The sequence below is a fragment of the Ursus arctos genome, unplaced genomic scaffold (genome assembly GCF_023065955.2).
Source record: "Ursus arctos isolate Adak ecotype North America unplaced genomic scaffold, UrsArc2.0 scaffold_7, whole genome shotgun sequence".
In the NCBI taxonomy this organism is placed as follows: Eukaryota; Metazoa; Chordata; class Mammalia; order Carnivora; family Ursidae; genus Ursus; species Ursus arctos.
In genome coordinates, this window is record NW_026623089.1 from 15,234,430 (window position 1) to 15,249,127 (window position 14,698).

The 14,698-nt window shown below is 34.5% G+C and overlaps 1 protein-coding gene across 2 annotated transcripts in view; it reads right to left on the reverse strand.

Annotated features, from left to right (window-relative positions):
- Nucleotides 1-1,021: 1,021 nt before the first annotated feature.
- Nucleotides 1,022-14,698, reverse strand: part of TRUB1 (TruB pseudouridine synthase family member 1) — a 38,475-nt gene continuing 24,798 nt past the window's right edge. The window contains exons 5-9 of one of the 2 annotated variants that reach the window (XR_008958036.1): nucleotides 8,481-8,553; nucleotides 6,899-7,038; nucleotides 4,796-4,852; nucleotides 2,562-4,045; nucleotides 1,022-2,081 (exon numbers count right to left, since the gene is read on the reverse strand). Coding sequence is in view for 1 of the 2 variants with exons in the window: in XM_026494202.4 (XP_026349987.2) it covers nucleotides 3,786-4,045; nucleotides 4,796-4,852; nucleotides 6,899-7,038; nucleotides 8,481-8,553 (530 nt within the window). In the remaining variant the exon portion in view is untranslated. Of the gene's footprint in view, nucleotides 4,046-4,795; nucleotides 4,853-6,898; nucleotides 7,039-8,480; nucleotides 8,554-14,698 lie in introns of both variants that reach the window. The other variant, XM_026494202.4, reaches the window with a different exon arrangement.

Here is a 14,698-nt window from a genome sequence, read left to right on the forward strand (position 1 = left end):
GACTAGGGCTGTCCGCACATAATGTAAAGAAATAGTTTTAAGACAAGTCTTCTACAGATTTAACTGTAAGGCCATCATAATGATTTCAATACATAAACTATCTATTATACTCCTCTATTTAAATTTTTCAACATTTCAGAGTGCTTTTTGAATTACATTTTCTCTATTATATACATAATGACAGAAGGTAAATTACTTTCTTCCTTTGAAACAGAAAAACTCACTATTGAAATGAACCTCTAAGTGCCCATTGTAAGTCTGATACAAATTTCAAACTGGTCAGGAGTATAAAATGTATTGAAGACCTGATATAAAGTACTCTTTATTTTATTTTATTTTATTTTACAAAATTAATCATTTCTGATGATGGATTAGTAGCTTGTACTAATTCAAGTATTTAAGAAGAAAAGATCTAGTCAGTATAAGAAAATATGAGTTTAGCCCTTGTTCAAATTTTATAATTTTGAATTAGCAGAGAGAAACTCTGTATTATTTTATGCTCATGAATTTTAAAATCAAAAGTAAAATAATCCTTGGACCACCTCTGATAACTTTTATCAGACAAAAATATTTCTCAGAAATAAAAAAATCTAAAGTGTAAAAATTAAGTAATTTGGTATGTTCCAGGCTGAAACATTTTCCAGAAGTTCTTTTTCTTACAGGCGAAACAACTTTATCATATCATGAAACTTCAGGCCTAGAACTACATAATGAAAAAAACAAAATAGTTGGTACTTAAATACTAGCCTCTCGGAAGAAAACAGATGTTTTATCGATGAGCCCTGAACCTTTCAGAGTCTCTTGATCAGTTTCAGCTGTTTATGACAGCTAAGAATATTTTAAAATTAAAAACCTTTAACTATTTGTATTCATAAATATGACAACTATAAAAGGGGAACAGTTACTAAAATTAATTAGCAAATGTAGCAAAAATGAAAAATGAAATGAAAATTAAAAAGACAACAGGCCATGAAAATACTTCTACCAAATATTTACTGCATAAATAACTCATACAAATATATCAAGAAACCATTAAGACATTTATTTCTATAAATGAACAAAGTGTACGGAAGAGTCACAGCAAAGCTTAACTAAGAGCAATTTTGAACTCTTATACTTACTGAATTAGCAACAACATATAAAACCCCCACCCAAAGCTGTAAACTTTTAATGAACTGATATACTCAAAGGGTGCCACTGTAAAATGTTAGAACTCTCTGGGAAAGTAATAAGGCAAACATATTAAGAGCCATAAAACTGTTCTTATTATTCCACTTAATAATCCCATTCCCAGGAATTGATCCTAATAAAATTGAAAATAAGTGTTCAGCAATAGGGAAATGGCTTAAATAAACTGAAAATGAAGTAATATGATTAAAATAATAATTATCAAAACTAAATACAAATGAGTGTTATCATGAAATGAAAAAACAGTCAATCAGAAAAATCTAGGTGTCAAGACTGCAATCACGTCAACAAAAAATGGGAAAACAGGAATACAAAATTAAACCTCTGAGGTCACTGCATCAGGATGGTGAGGCTTATGGGTCATTTTTCCATTTGGCAAAATTTCCTTCAGTATTTTCAATATAAAAAAAGATATAATCTCTACTCTTCTCCATTAGTAAATTATACATGCCAATTTTTAAGTTAAGAAAGAGGGCACGAATGGCCCAGTTGTTCTCTGAAACCGGAATTTTCCTCTATTTGGACTTTAGCGGGCAGTGCAGGAAGACATCCTATAAGCTGTGCGGTTGTAGTAGGCAGAGGTAGCCACTGCCACGTCCAGCCGATGCGAACCGCAGGGCACGAGATACGAATAAGTAAAATTGTAAACTTTCAACTTATAACTGTGTGTTTGGTATGTTATGTTACGGCATCAAGATAGCTAACTCTTTTTCTTATCATTTTGTGCGTCATACTTAGTATTAGTTTTCATATTTTCACTTAAAATATGTTGCCGAGGGGTACCTGGGTGGCTCAGTCAGTGAAGTGTCCGACTCTCGACCTCAGCTCAGGTCTTGATCTCAGGGTTGTGAGTTCAAGCCCCGCGTTGGGCTCCATGCTGGGCATGGAGCCTACTTAAAAAAATAAATAAATATAAATAAATAAATAAAATATGTTGCCAATATGATGAAAATGCTCTATTGAGGCACAGAACTTTTCATATTGAATTTATATTAGGTTAACTACAAATAAAATCCCATTAGTTTACATGTTTAAATTTTTGAGTTAGAGGTTGAGACAACTACTTTTAAAAGAAAAGCAATCCATAAAAACCTAGAAACTCCTATTTATGAAATTTTCAACTATTCTTCCCTTAGAAACTATATTTATCTGAATCGATGAAGCAGGATTTGGACATTTCTAAAGACTGACCACATAATATATTCCTTTCCCATAACAAAAATATGAAGCACTCATTATATATGAAATTTGCCATTTTGTAACATGACCACGTTTTCAAAATTATGTTAAAAAGGGACCTGGAACTTTCAGTAAGCTATCTGAATGAAAATGTTTGAGAGGCACCTAGGTGGCTCAGTCGGTTGAGCATCTACCTTGAGATCAGGTCGTGGTCCCGGGATCCTGGGATTGAGCCCCACATCGCATCGGGCTCCCTGCTCGCAGGGAGTCTGCTTCTCCCTCTGCCTCCCCCATCTTGTGCTTCTGCTCTCTCTTTCCCTCTCAAATAAATAAATGAATGTGATCTTTAAAAAGAAAAAGAAAAAAGAAAACATTTGAGAATAACTGTTTTAAAATATTTAGAGCAGGAGAGATTAACTGGAAATGCAGGGCAGCTATCTCAACATCTATAAATATAATTTGAAACAGCAAACTAAACCCCCCCCAAAAAAAAAACCGAAAAGAAAAAACAACCAATGTCATGGGGATAAATGCCCTGTAGAGATATAAATACTAAAAAATAGAGAAAAGAAATTCTAAATTGAAGACACATTCTTTAGCTTACTTTTTAAAAATTACACTATTTAATAACTTGGTACAGGGTGACTGACTGTTGATGAAGTCATCAGGAAAGATCACAGAGCTGCCAAAATATAAGCCACAGGGCTGTCCTTTGCACTCATGGTAGAGGTGAATCTAATTATTAGTCTTCTATTTACATTCTATTAGTGGTAGCAGCAATAATTTATTTACAACTATTTATTATAAAAGTTTATTAGTTTCCAAGATCTAAACAAACATACCTATTACCAGGGTAGTACAGCCTTAGCAAATAAATGTTCTTAATAACCGTAAACCTCAAAACATGAGTTAAATAATGGCTTTTTCAAACATAAAGAATTTCAATACAATAGAGCCACTAGGAAGCCAAAATAAAGTCAAAGTAACACTAATTTACATTCACTTTTGTGACACCAAAGAAACATGTAGCTCATGTTTCTTTTTTCATTGATTAGAAAACGTGTTCAACTTTTTCCAGGAAAAGAGTTGGAAGAAAAATCAAATCAGAAGATTTGATTTTCCTGAATCCAATCTAACAACATGATAACATCCTAAAAGAACATTTCGTAGTAGGGCAAAGAACTGAAAACTAACTGCAAGGCTATTTATAATGTAGAGCAGATTAACTGTACCACAGAAACTGTAAATGATGGACATTTTTCTTCACACACACACACACACACACACACACACACACACACACAAAATCATGTGGAAAAAAAAAAAAGAAATAGTTGTTTGTCTTTTGCACGTAGCTTGTCATTCTGTACACAGGATTCAAATGTCAACGAAGAAACGACGACAATCCCAAACCAATCTTAAGATGTCTTAATTACATCATCTTCTCCCTTTGTCTCACTCAGAGTTATATATTCACAGCTCAAAACTTGTTCATTAGACTCCTCAGGTTTTGACTTTTTAAGTGCCAACTCTGCTGGGAGAAGAGATGAGCAATGTTCCAGAGACTGTGCAATGTCATCAATAGTCCATTTGTCTTCAGGAAGGGCATGCTCTTCTAGTGTAAATGGTCCCTGTTTGGTTCGGGTCAGCTCTAGGACATTGGCACAGGAAGAGAGCTCTATAGCAACAAAAAGGGAAAAGAAAATCCACAGGGCAAATGATTCAGTATTTCATAGTCATGATCATGTTCAAATGACAGAAGATCTTGATTCAAACCTCTCCAAACCACCTCAAATGTAAAACTGTAATAATCTAATCTAAGAACCAAGAGCCTTGAGATTAAGAAATGATAAAGTAGCAAAATAATATTTAGTAACTCACCTTATAAACTGCTTTAAAGTCTACAAGGAACTGGCAATACTTTTCTTACTTAGCCATGAAGCAAGTCCACAAGGTAAGTATACCCCTCATCTGCAGGTGAGGTAATCTGACCTGTCCAGTGCCACAGCTGCCAGCAAATGGCAGAGCGGGAACCACAACTTTCCAGCTGTTTGTAAGACTGTGGCTTCCGGTTTTTAAAAAATTTTTACTTGTATCAATGAAAGTAACTTAGAAGGATAAATCTTTTAATCTTACCCCTTTGCGATAAAATATTTTATATCTGAAATAATGTTGGTTCTTACATTGATTATCCCCATCTTCATTTCCTGCTCCTTTTTCTTTCACTCCTGTTACAAGCATTTCACGGCAGCTGCTGATGCTGATAATTGTATGCCATAAACCTTCAATGCTTCTGAAGCTGAAGGCAGCAAGAGTACAACTCCCTAAGGCCAGCACTCAGAGATATGAAAAATAGAAAATTCCCTCTTCCCATCAAAAAAGAATATTACTCTCTAAATGATAATTCATAATTCATCTTAATGCTTACCTTTGCCAATGTCACTGACCAAGCTTCTGATATAAAAACCTCCTCCACATTCAACATCTGGAATGTTAACAGTGACATGGTAAATTGCTAACCTCCTATGAAATCCACTTTACATAGAAATGATGCCCCTAAACAAATGTAAAAATGCACTATGCAAACAATCGAGTGATAAAATATTTATGCACTAAAACATAAATTATTCATCCAATAGCATATGTGTTTGTGAGATTGAAAAGTCAGAGTGTGGAGAGAGCAAACAGCAGAAACTCATGAACACATTTTAAATTAACTGGCAAGTCACACCAACGTTAATACTTCAGCCTTGTTCGTCTAATAGGTTTTAAATAGTTGGAAATCTCAGCTTTGCTATTGTGAGCTGTGCATTTAAAAAATATTTTCAGATTTGTACACCTTGTTCACTTAATTGGTTTTAAATAGTTGGACATCTCAGCTTTGCTCTCAGGAGCTGTAGATTTTTAAGATATTTTCAGATTTACACACTCAAAAATACATCAAACAAAAACCCCTTATCAGGGACAGTAATTATGTTTGGGAAAATATACTACATGGAGAGCTCAGTCTATTTAAATGTTCTCTTGGAAATATTCCTAAAGAAATCATAAAATAACTAAAATTACACAATGTTCCAGAGTGAATGCATATCTAAACATCTTCTTAACACAGTATATTACACGTTTATTGGTTAAGAGCAAGACTCTGGATTGTTTTTATTCATCCACAAGATATGCTGAATTTCCACACAAAAGGACTACATTCCTGCTGCTTATAGTCTTACCATACAAAAAAAGCCACTTGAGGGAATTAACCAAAACTCACTACCTAGGGATTTTAATTCTTTTTTTTTCCCCATCAGCTCAAGGCTGGGGGCCACTGCTAAGATAAAAATGAGCACTGGGCTCAAAGCAGGTATATAAACATTCTTGCACTATATTTGACTTTGGTGAAAAGACAGCTCTTTCGGCCTATTACAACCTCCAAGTGAACAAAATAAGTGTTTACAACTTAAATGCAATTGTAAAAATTCAAGTTTCTCTTCCTTTCATAGATAATATCTACTGTGCCAACCCAGCTGCTGCATTTTCGTGGAATGAAGCATTTTTTAGTATGTTTTTCTCATTATCTGTCAAACATTTTAAAGTCAGGACACTAAAGGAAAGAAGTGACTTCATTCTTTAACTGTACAAAAACCACATTCTATAGGAACTTTATATACATTAAATAGTCTGTCAAAGCAACAGAAGTTGAGGGAAAAAAATTTGGGGAAATTATTTCTAAAGGGAATTCTATTTAGTGGGCACTGTGAAATTAAGAGCAGTTTAAGCAAGCCTAGGAATTTAGAGGAACTACAACTTTTGACTCTTCACGGCTCATATATGTTCATGATTCAGCTACTACTTTTCGTGACTAGGAGATCATAAAATTTCCAAACCACAGAAACAAACTTTTTGTTTTTTAAATTTATTTCAAATACAGATTTATAGATAAATTCAAACTGATAACCTGAATTAAAATTTATCGCATGTCCAAGAATACATTTTTCCCTTACCCATTATTTCCATATTATCAGGATTTTTAGCAGTAACTTGCAGGTAACATAGAAAGGGGAGAAATAATCACTCCGCTCTTAAAATTTCCTGTCCAAAAAAAACTAAAAATGCTTTGTTTTAAAAAGACAAATTAATTTAAATTTTAAAACTGAAGGTAAACTACCAGGTACTAGCCAAAATGGGGGAACAAACATCCATAAGATAATAAAACACAAAATATAAAATTTTGGAAGTATATAACCCGTATCTACTCTTTGCAATTAGAGATCAAAGGTATGTTACTGCCAACTTTAGAAGATAATACGATATACAAAAAATTCAGCCTATTTAGAAAAGTATTTCTGAACTTCCACGTAGCTATCAGTACTTTCATTAAATGTGTTACCAAAAAAAGTGTTAATAAATCCTAACCTTACTTAAATTCAAATTTTAAAAATCTCCAATCTACTAGGGATCCATTAAATTACCCAAAAGCAGCCAAATGCAGAATGAAGGTACATGTAACTACAAATGATTTCAAATTCTTCCACCTTACCTAATGTGAAAAATGGTGGCTGGAATTTTTGAAGGGAGAGACTGTATACGGTAACGGGCCTGGCAGGCTTTGCTTCTACTACTTCGCCTCTCTTCATCAAGGTTGAAAGTCTCTGTCCATCCTTCTTTAATGCAGAATAGCTTGCAAAGATAAGAGAGGGAGAGACGGAGTGAAGGAGAGAGACAAGATTAAGAAAGACTGAAAGTGAATAACTCCAGATTACAGCAGGGGAAGAAAGAAGGACCAGCAGCCCTTAAATTGAATCTTTCTAAATATGAACTATGTTTTTCTTCTAATCTACTCCATGATGGTGCCAGGATTGAAGCTAAAGCTCAATCTGCTACCCAATGAACAATATTGTCAATTTTACTCTAACCTTCTCTCTGGAAGTGGTCTATTCACGTGTTCACTGGTCCTCGTTCCAGGTTAAGGGCACAAGGCCTCTGGTCACAGTGGTCTCTGCTATATTTCCTTGAAACAACTTCCAATACAATAATATTCATTTTCACATAAAAGTTAACAAATTATTTCTAAAATGCTAATCTACTTAACAGATCTTAAGCTTTGTGTGATAAAATTTTATTAGCCCACAAAATCCTTGGGATAATCAACGGAGAAAAAATTTCTAAAACTGCTCTTATAAACAGATATAAACGTGCAATTTATTTTAACAATGATAAAAAAACATTTATTCATATCCTGCAAAATTTTTAAAACTTTTATTTGAGGCAAAATTATGAAGACGCATTTCCCTATAGATATTTCAGTGTTCCTGAAAAAAATCAAGATTTTAAAGTAAAACATAAAAACTAAATTCTAAGGATGCCTGGGTGGCTCAGTCAGTTAAGTGTCCAACTCTTGATCTCAGCTCAGATCTTGATCTCAGGGTCGTGAGTTCAAGCCCCACACTGGGCTCCACACTGGGTATGGAGTCTACTTAAAACTAACAAACAAACAAATACTAAATTCTAAAAGAACTGTCAGTACTTCTCCTGACACATAACAATTTAGCCATTTTTTTAATAAGAAGCAATTTGCTTGAAATGGTAATGTGCACAAAAAATACGGTTAAGTTGTACTCAATATTCTTATACTTTAATAAATTATAAATCTCATCTGTTTCATTTGTTGCAGAGAATTGTGAAGCATAAGATTCTGGGCCTAAAAAAATGGTCCCCAGACCTGGAAAAGAGTACCAACTGGACTATGAATCATAGCTCTGACACCAATACTAGCCTGGACTGGTCTCTTCACAGCAATTCCAGGAAGACTGACATCTCTGCACTCCAGAGCTGCCCTGAGGGATACAGATGGAACCAGAAAAACCAATAAACAATGGAATAGCACAGATGTCAGGCTGTGGCCACATCCAGAGACAGAGGAAGCCACATTCCACTACCTCAGAGAGTGCTGGAAGCTCTGCAACCTAAATCAGGCTCACCTTTACTTGATCATATGTATATCAGACCAAAACGTGCCTCACCATACATAAAAGGAAGCCCCCTTTTTTTCTCATTAAAGTGATGTTAAACACTGAAAAATAAAAATTAAACATTTATTCAAATTCAATAATGGAACTTACAGGGGAGGTACCTGCATTATATTCCCAGTAAATTTCTGTAGAATGCCTTCAATATCTTCTTGTGTTATTTTATCTGCCAAAAATGAATAAAAAATGTAACACTAAAACAACCACACAAGTATACATGCTGTTTTCACAGCATTGAAAGTTCTGAAAATTCCATTTAAAAAGTTTCTAACAAAATGTATTTGTATGCCAAATTCTACCTTGTTGAGATGAATAAAATTCACATTAATGAGATAAAGGGGGAGAAAGTTTTATATTATGGAATATTAAGACTACATTTCTTTTGCTTCAATTTTTTTCTCCAAATTTTCTCCAAAACTTAACCAGTCATCTCATACACATTTAGTTGGTTCTTACTATAGCCTTTAGGAGACCTGAGAAAAACGTTGCATTAGCTATAGAAATAGTACTGCAGTATTCAAAAATGAGGAGATCGGAAGGTAAGCGGAGAAATAAGATAAATTCTTTTTTCTTTTTTAACTGAAGTATAATTGCATACAATGTTATTCATTTCGGGTGTACAATGTGGTGATTTGACAATATACATTACCTAGTGCTCACCACGATAAGTGGTGATAGGCAAAATAGGCAAGAGGGATTAAGTGGTACACGCCTCCAGTTGTAAAGTAAGAAAATTATGAGAATGAAAAGTACAGCATAGAGAATATAGTCAATAATATGTGGTAACTTTGTATGGTGACAGATGGTAAGCACCGAATATCTGTTATCCACCTGAAACTAATATAACATTGAATGTCAACTATACTTCAATTAAAAAATAGATCATTTAAAAATTTTTTTAATTAAAAAAAGTTAATTTAAAAAAGGGGACGCCTGGCTAACTCAGTTGGTGGAATGTGTGACTCTTGATCTTGGGGTTGAGTTCAAGCCCCACCTTGGATGTAGAGATTACTTAAAAACACCATCTTAAAAAAAAGAAAAGAGAAGAAAAATATCCATAAGTTGCTTAAGTTTCTCCAGGCATCAAAGACTGTTAATAACTTAATGCAGTATTGAAGATTATTAAGTATTAACCACATTAAAAACTTTACCTGCCAGATTTCAAAACTGTTCTATGGTACGGCATAAAATCCACAGCTTCACATTCAGTTCTGTCCCCAAGTACAGTTGTACTTACTTGTCTCCTTCCCTCCCTTCACTGCTCTTAGGATTTCTCTGTTCTTTTAAACAAACACTCCCAGGAGTCTGACTTTAAAGATAAGCCAGTGCAAAAAAAGAATATACAGAGCAAGGATACCAGGATTACTAAGCATTTTTTAAACAATGATTTAGAAAATCTGAATGAAGACATAAAGCCTTCAGTGTCTGTTAGTCATGTTTTCAGCTTTTGTTTAATACTCTTTCCGACAGATTATTATTAACTATATTATTACCTATAAAATGTTATTACTATAATATTAAAGTATATTTCTGTAATTTTAACAAGTAAAAACTATAACACACTGAAATTCAGTATTTGGGATTTTCATATTCATAGATGACTTTATGTATTTCATATTCAATAATTACAGAAATATTCTATAACTTGTTCAGGTCACAGTCAATGGAAAGAAATTACAGTGTTTCTTTTTCACTTTGTAGGAAATTTATTTAAACTTTTTATTCTAATACATACATGCTACATTTGATTTTATTAAAAAATATTTTAAAAAACCTAATGTGCTTTGAATTATTGTGGTAACACCAGAACAGAAATTAAAAGACAGCATGGAATATTATATTCAGGTTTCAAAATCAACACAACAAGACAGTCTTAACCTCAGTGGGACCTGGATCCCCAAGTTAACACAAATAACAGACTAGAATCTACTAGACTCAAGCAGAGAAGAGCTACAGAACTCAAGAGAATTTCCCCAACACCTAGCGGTCCATAAAGACACACCTCAGATGGGTATTCTCTTCATACTCTTTTTCAGACAGATGTAGCTCATGATATGATGAGGATTTTTCCATGAAAAATTTGCACTCTACTGCAACATTAAAACAATTACTGGTGGCATCTTAGTGATGCAAAACTTCCAAATCTAGACAGCCAATGCTACCTCCAAGCTGACCACTGCTAGAGAAACGCTATTACTGAGAGAACTGCAATACTTCATAACTTAGCAGTACATTTTTAAAATAAGATCAAACGGCTTTCTACTTCTGCTAGGTTGGTCTCTTTACTAACATTCCTGTCAATGCATACTCGTTTTCCTGCTTCGGTGGCTCTCTTTTACTGACACTTCCCGACACAAGATGACAAGATGTGCTCTTTGTCATTCTACTTCTGCCAGTGCTTCTTTCTCTGACTTAACATCTCAGGCATTTCTGGTTTGTCCTGTTCATTCTGCAATTGATCATACACAATTTTTACCTGTTACCTAATATGTATGCAGGTATTATCTCACCAATGAAACTCTAAGCTCCTTAAAGGCAAAGGCAGTTCTTCTTATGTAATGTACACAATTACAGTGGCACTCAAGACATTCTTGCTGAATTAGCCAAGGAACGATAAAATCTCAAGGTCAAAAGGTCATTTAAAAGTCACCTAGGCCAATTATTCATCTGATATTTGAATCACCAGACAGAAAGCCTATGCAGCAAGTTGTTTTACAATAAAGGTGAATTTAATACAATAGAATACAACATGATTATTTTAAATCATATGATTATTATGAGTATGTCGTGAAGCATGCTGGCTATCTCTAAAATGTGATATTAGTCCAATCCAAATAATAATAAATAGTAAGAATAAAGACTCTAGGGGCACGTGGGTGGCACAGTCAGTTAAGGTCCAACTCTTGGTCTCAACGTGGGTCGTGATCTCACAGTTGTGGGATCGAGCCCCACATCGGGCTCCTGCTCAGTGCGGAGTCTGCTTGAGATTCTCTCTATCCCTCTGGCCCTCCCCCACTTGTGTTTTCTCCCTCTCTCTCAAATAAATAAATAAATATTTAAAAAAAAAAAGAATACAGACTTTATCTCCAAAGAATTTAAAAAGAAATGGAGAATAAAGTCTGTAAAGCAATTATATCGAATAACTACCCAAAAGAAGTAGATTTGATAAAAGAAGATGGGTATGATAAAAGTGTCATAGGACTTGGGTAATTATTCTTTGTTTAGGGACTAATAAATCATCGATGTGCCAGTATTCATTTGAAATTAATTTTAAAAAGTCATCCTCATAATATTAATATATGCAAGATCATGTCACACATTATTATTCGCTTAAAATTTGTTGACTCTATTTACATCATGATAGCTGGTACTTAACTGAACTATGGAGTTAAAAGCAATATTCAACCGTGGCAGAGTAACTGGTACTGGACAAGTATTATCACTATAAGCAGCTGTTTAATTGGAAAAAATATATAGGATACAACTGTTTTTGAACATCAGACAACAGACAGCAAAGACTGTAATCCCTGAGAGAAGAGAAAGAAACAGGCAAGGCCTTTCTGAAGATCACCTGCTTTCGCTTGCAGATGTTTTCTGAACCATGGTGCAAGGAGGGGAATCCGAAAAAAGCACTGTGATCTTGCTAGAGTAGGGAGATAGACAGACATGAACAGGAAGGCAGAAAGGAGGATGGCAGATAGGAAACTGCCAGCGACCACCCAGTCTTCACCCAGAGACCACCCCAACTCCCTTAGAGCAACCCCTTTTGCTACATTTCTGGAGTGTCCCTCCCCTCTGCTAAATAAAACCTTTGCTGCTTTAATTCTCTTAAGTCTCTCAACTGAATTCTTTCCTTCAAGAAGATAAGAACCAAGGAATTTTACAATCCACCAACTGGTAACAATCTCACTGAATAAAAATCAGAGTCTGGGGAAGAAGCAGCAGCTGGATTTTGAGAGAACCACACAGAGAAAGAGATGTCTACAGGGGTCCTCTGAAGACTGGCTACACTCCAAGCTGCACATAATACCATGAGTTGCCACAAAATTAACCAAAGCATACTACCAAAGCTCTTACAAGGCGGGCTCTTACAACCATCAGGAATGAAGAAACTTGGCTGAATACAATTAGGGATTTCATATACAAAAGAACTGAATGATCTACATACTGAAAACTATAAAAATAGGTTTGATATTATTTCAAAATAAAAAGGTCATAGAGGAATAGTATAAACAACTTTATACTAATAAGTTTGAAAGTTTAGATATAATAAACAAATTCCTAGGGTAAAAATCATCTACAATGAAACAAGAAATAAAAAAATATTGTTTGATATTTAATAAAGAAGGCCAATCCATAATTAAAAACCTTCCTGACAAAGAAAACTCCAGATGTCTACCAGTAAATTCTACCAAACATGAGGGGGGGAAAATGCCCATCTACACAAATTTTAAAGAATAAAAAAAAGAATTTTATGAAGTCAGCATAACTTTGATATCAAAATCAGTCAAGGATATTAACAGGAAGGAAAAACAGAAGGTAATCTCACTCGGAGACAAAGATGCAAAAATCCTAAACTAAATACTGGCAAACTAAATACAACAATTTATACAAAGGATAACATACCATGATCAACTTGGGCTTGCTCTAGAAATGTAAAGTTAGTTTAATATTTGAATAAGGAGAAAAATCAACAGATACAGAAAAAAGTATCTGATGAAATTCAATGTCTGCTTGTGATTAAAAAAAAAAAAAATACAAGAGTTGGAGTGCCTGGCTGGCTCAGTCAGTAGAGCACGTGACTCTTGATCTCAGGGTGGTTAAGTTCAGGCCACACGTTGGGGGTAAAGCTTATTTAAAAAAATCAAAAAACAGTAAATTAGGTACAGGAAGCAACTTCCTTACTCTGATAAGAAAGCTGTAAAAAACCTATAAAGAAAAATCTTTAAAAAATTAGAAAGACTTGCTTTTTCAGATATCAAGATCTATTCTAAAACTACAGCAATTAAGATAGTTTGGTGTTACCACAAGAACAGACAGACCAGTGTGACAAAATAGATTCCAAACTCCAAACAAACCCATATCTATAAGGTGCTTGATTTGTGACCAAGGAAGCAATGGAGCAGGGAAAAGTGCTCGGCCATACGGGAATACCCATACAGGATATCCAGATAGGGGGAAAAAAAAAAAGGTGGATTATAGATGTAATGTGAAAGGCAAAGCAATAAAACTTCTGGAATATAGGAAAATATCTTCATACTTTTGGGGTAGGAAATTTTTTTTTAACTGGGTACCAAAAGGATTGGACTAATCACAAAGGAAAAGACAAAGTGAACTAAATTAAAACTAAAAACTTCTGTTTCAAAAGACAATTAAGAGAGGTAAAAGATAAACCACAGAGTAGGAGAAAATATCCATAAGACATATAACAAAAGAGCATATATCCACAGTATATAAGGATCTCATACAAATCATTATTTTTAAAAAGCCAAGTCAATACAGCAAGGAAAAAAAAAAAAGAAGAAGAGGCAAGAGACCTGGACAATACACAAAAGAAAATGGCTAAAAGCCAAAGCACATATAATAAAGTGCTGAACGTCATTAGTAATCAAATGAATTCAAAATGAAATACCACTACACACTTATCAGAACGGCCAACATTAAAAACACTATTAAGACCATGTGTTGTCCAAGCAAGGGGAACTCAAATTTATTGGTGGTGAAAATGCAAAGTTATATGATTACGTTGAAAACTGTTGACAATTCCCAGTACAGTAGGATTACCCAATGACCCAGCAATTCCACATGGGGGTATGTCCAACAGAAATGAGTACATGTGTCTACCAAAAAAAGAGGTACAAAATACACACAGCAGTTTTATTCATAAAGCCTTAAACTGGGGTCGACCCAAATGTGTATCAACAGAAAATTGTTGTATATGGAATGGGGCTTGAAAACTGTTCCTATGGAATCTTGACCAGACTGATAGCTGCAGGGATAGTTTGCTTTGTGATAGATAGTTCACTGAGCTGTAAATTTAAGTTTCATTCATTTTTCTTCATTTGTGTAACACTTCATAATAAAAAGGTTTAAATACAAACAAAAGGCACCATAAGATGATTGATACCCAGGTACACGTAGCAGCCCTACTAGAGTGTGTGCCCTATTTGTTTAAATCACAATTCAAGACCCAATTCAACTCGTCAGCTTCCTCTAGGAAGTGTGGGCAGCCAAAGCGCAGTCCAAGAGGAGCCACTCCCATTAGATACGTTAGTTAGAGAAGACCTTGGTAACATCCTACCTTGGGACCA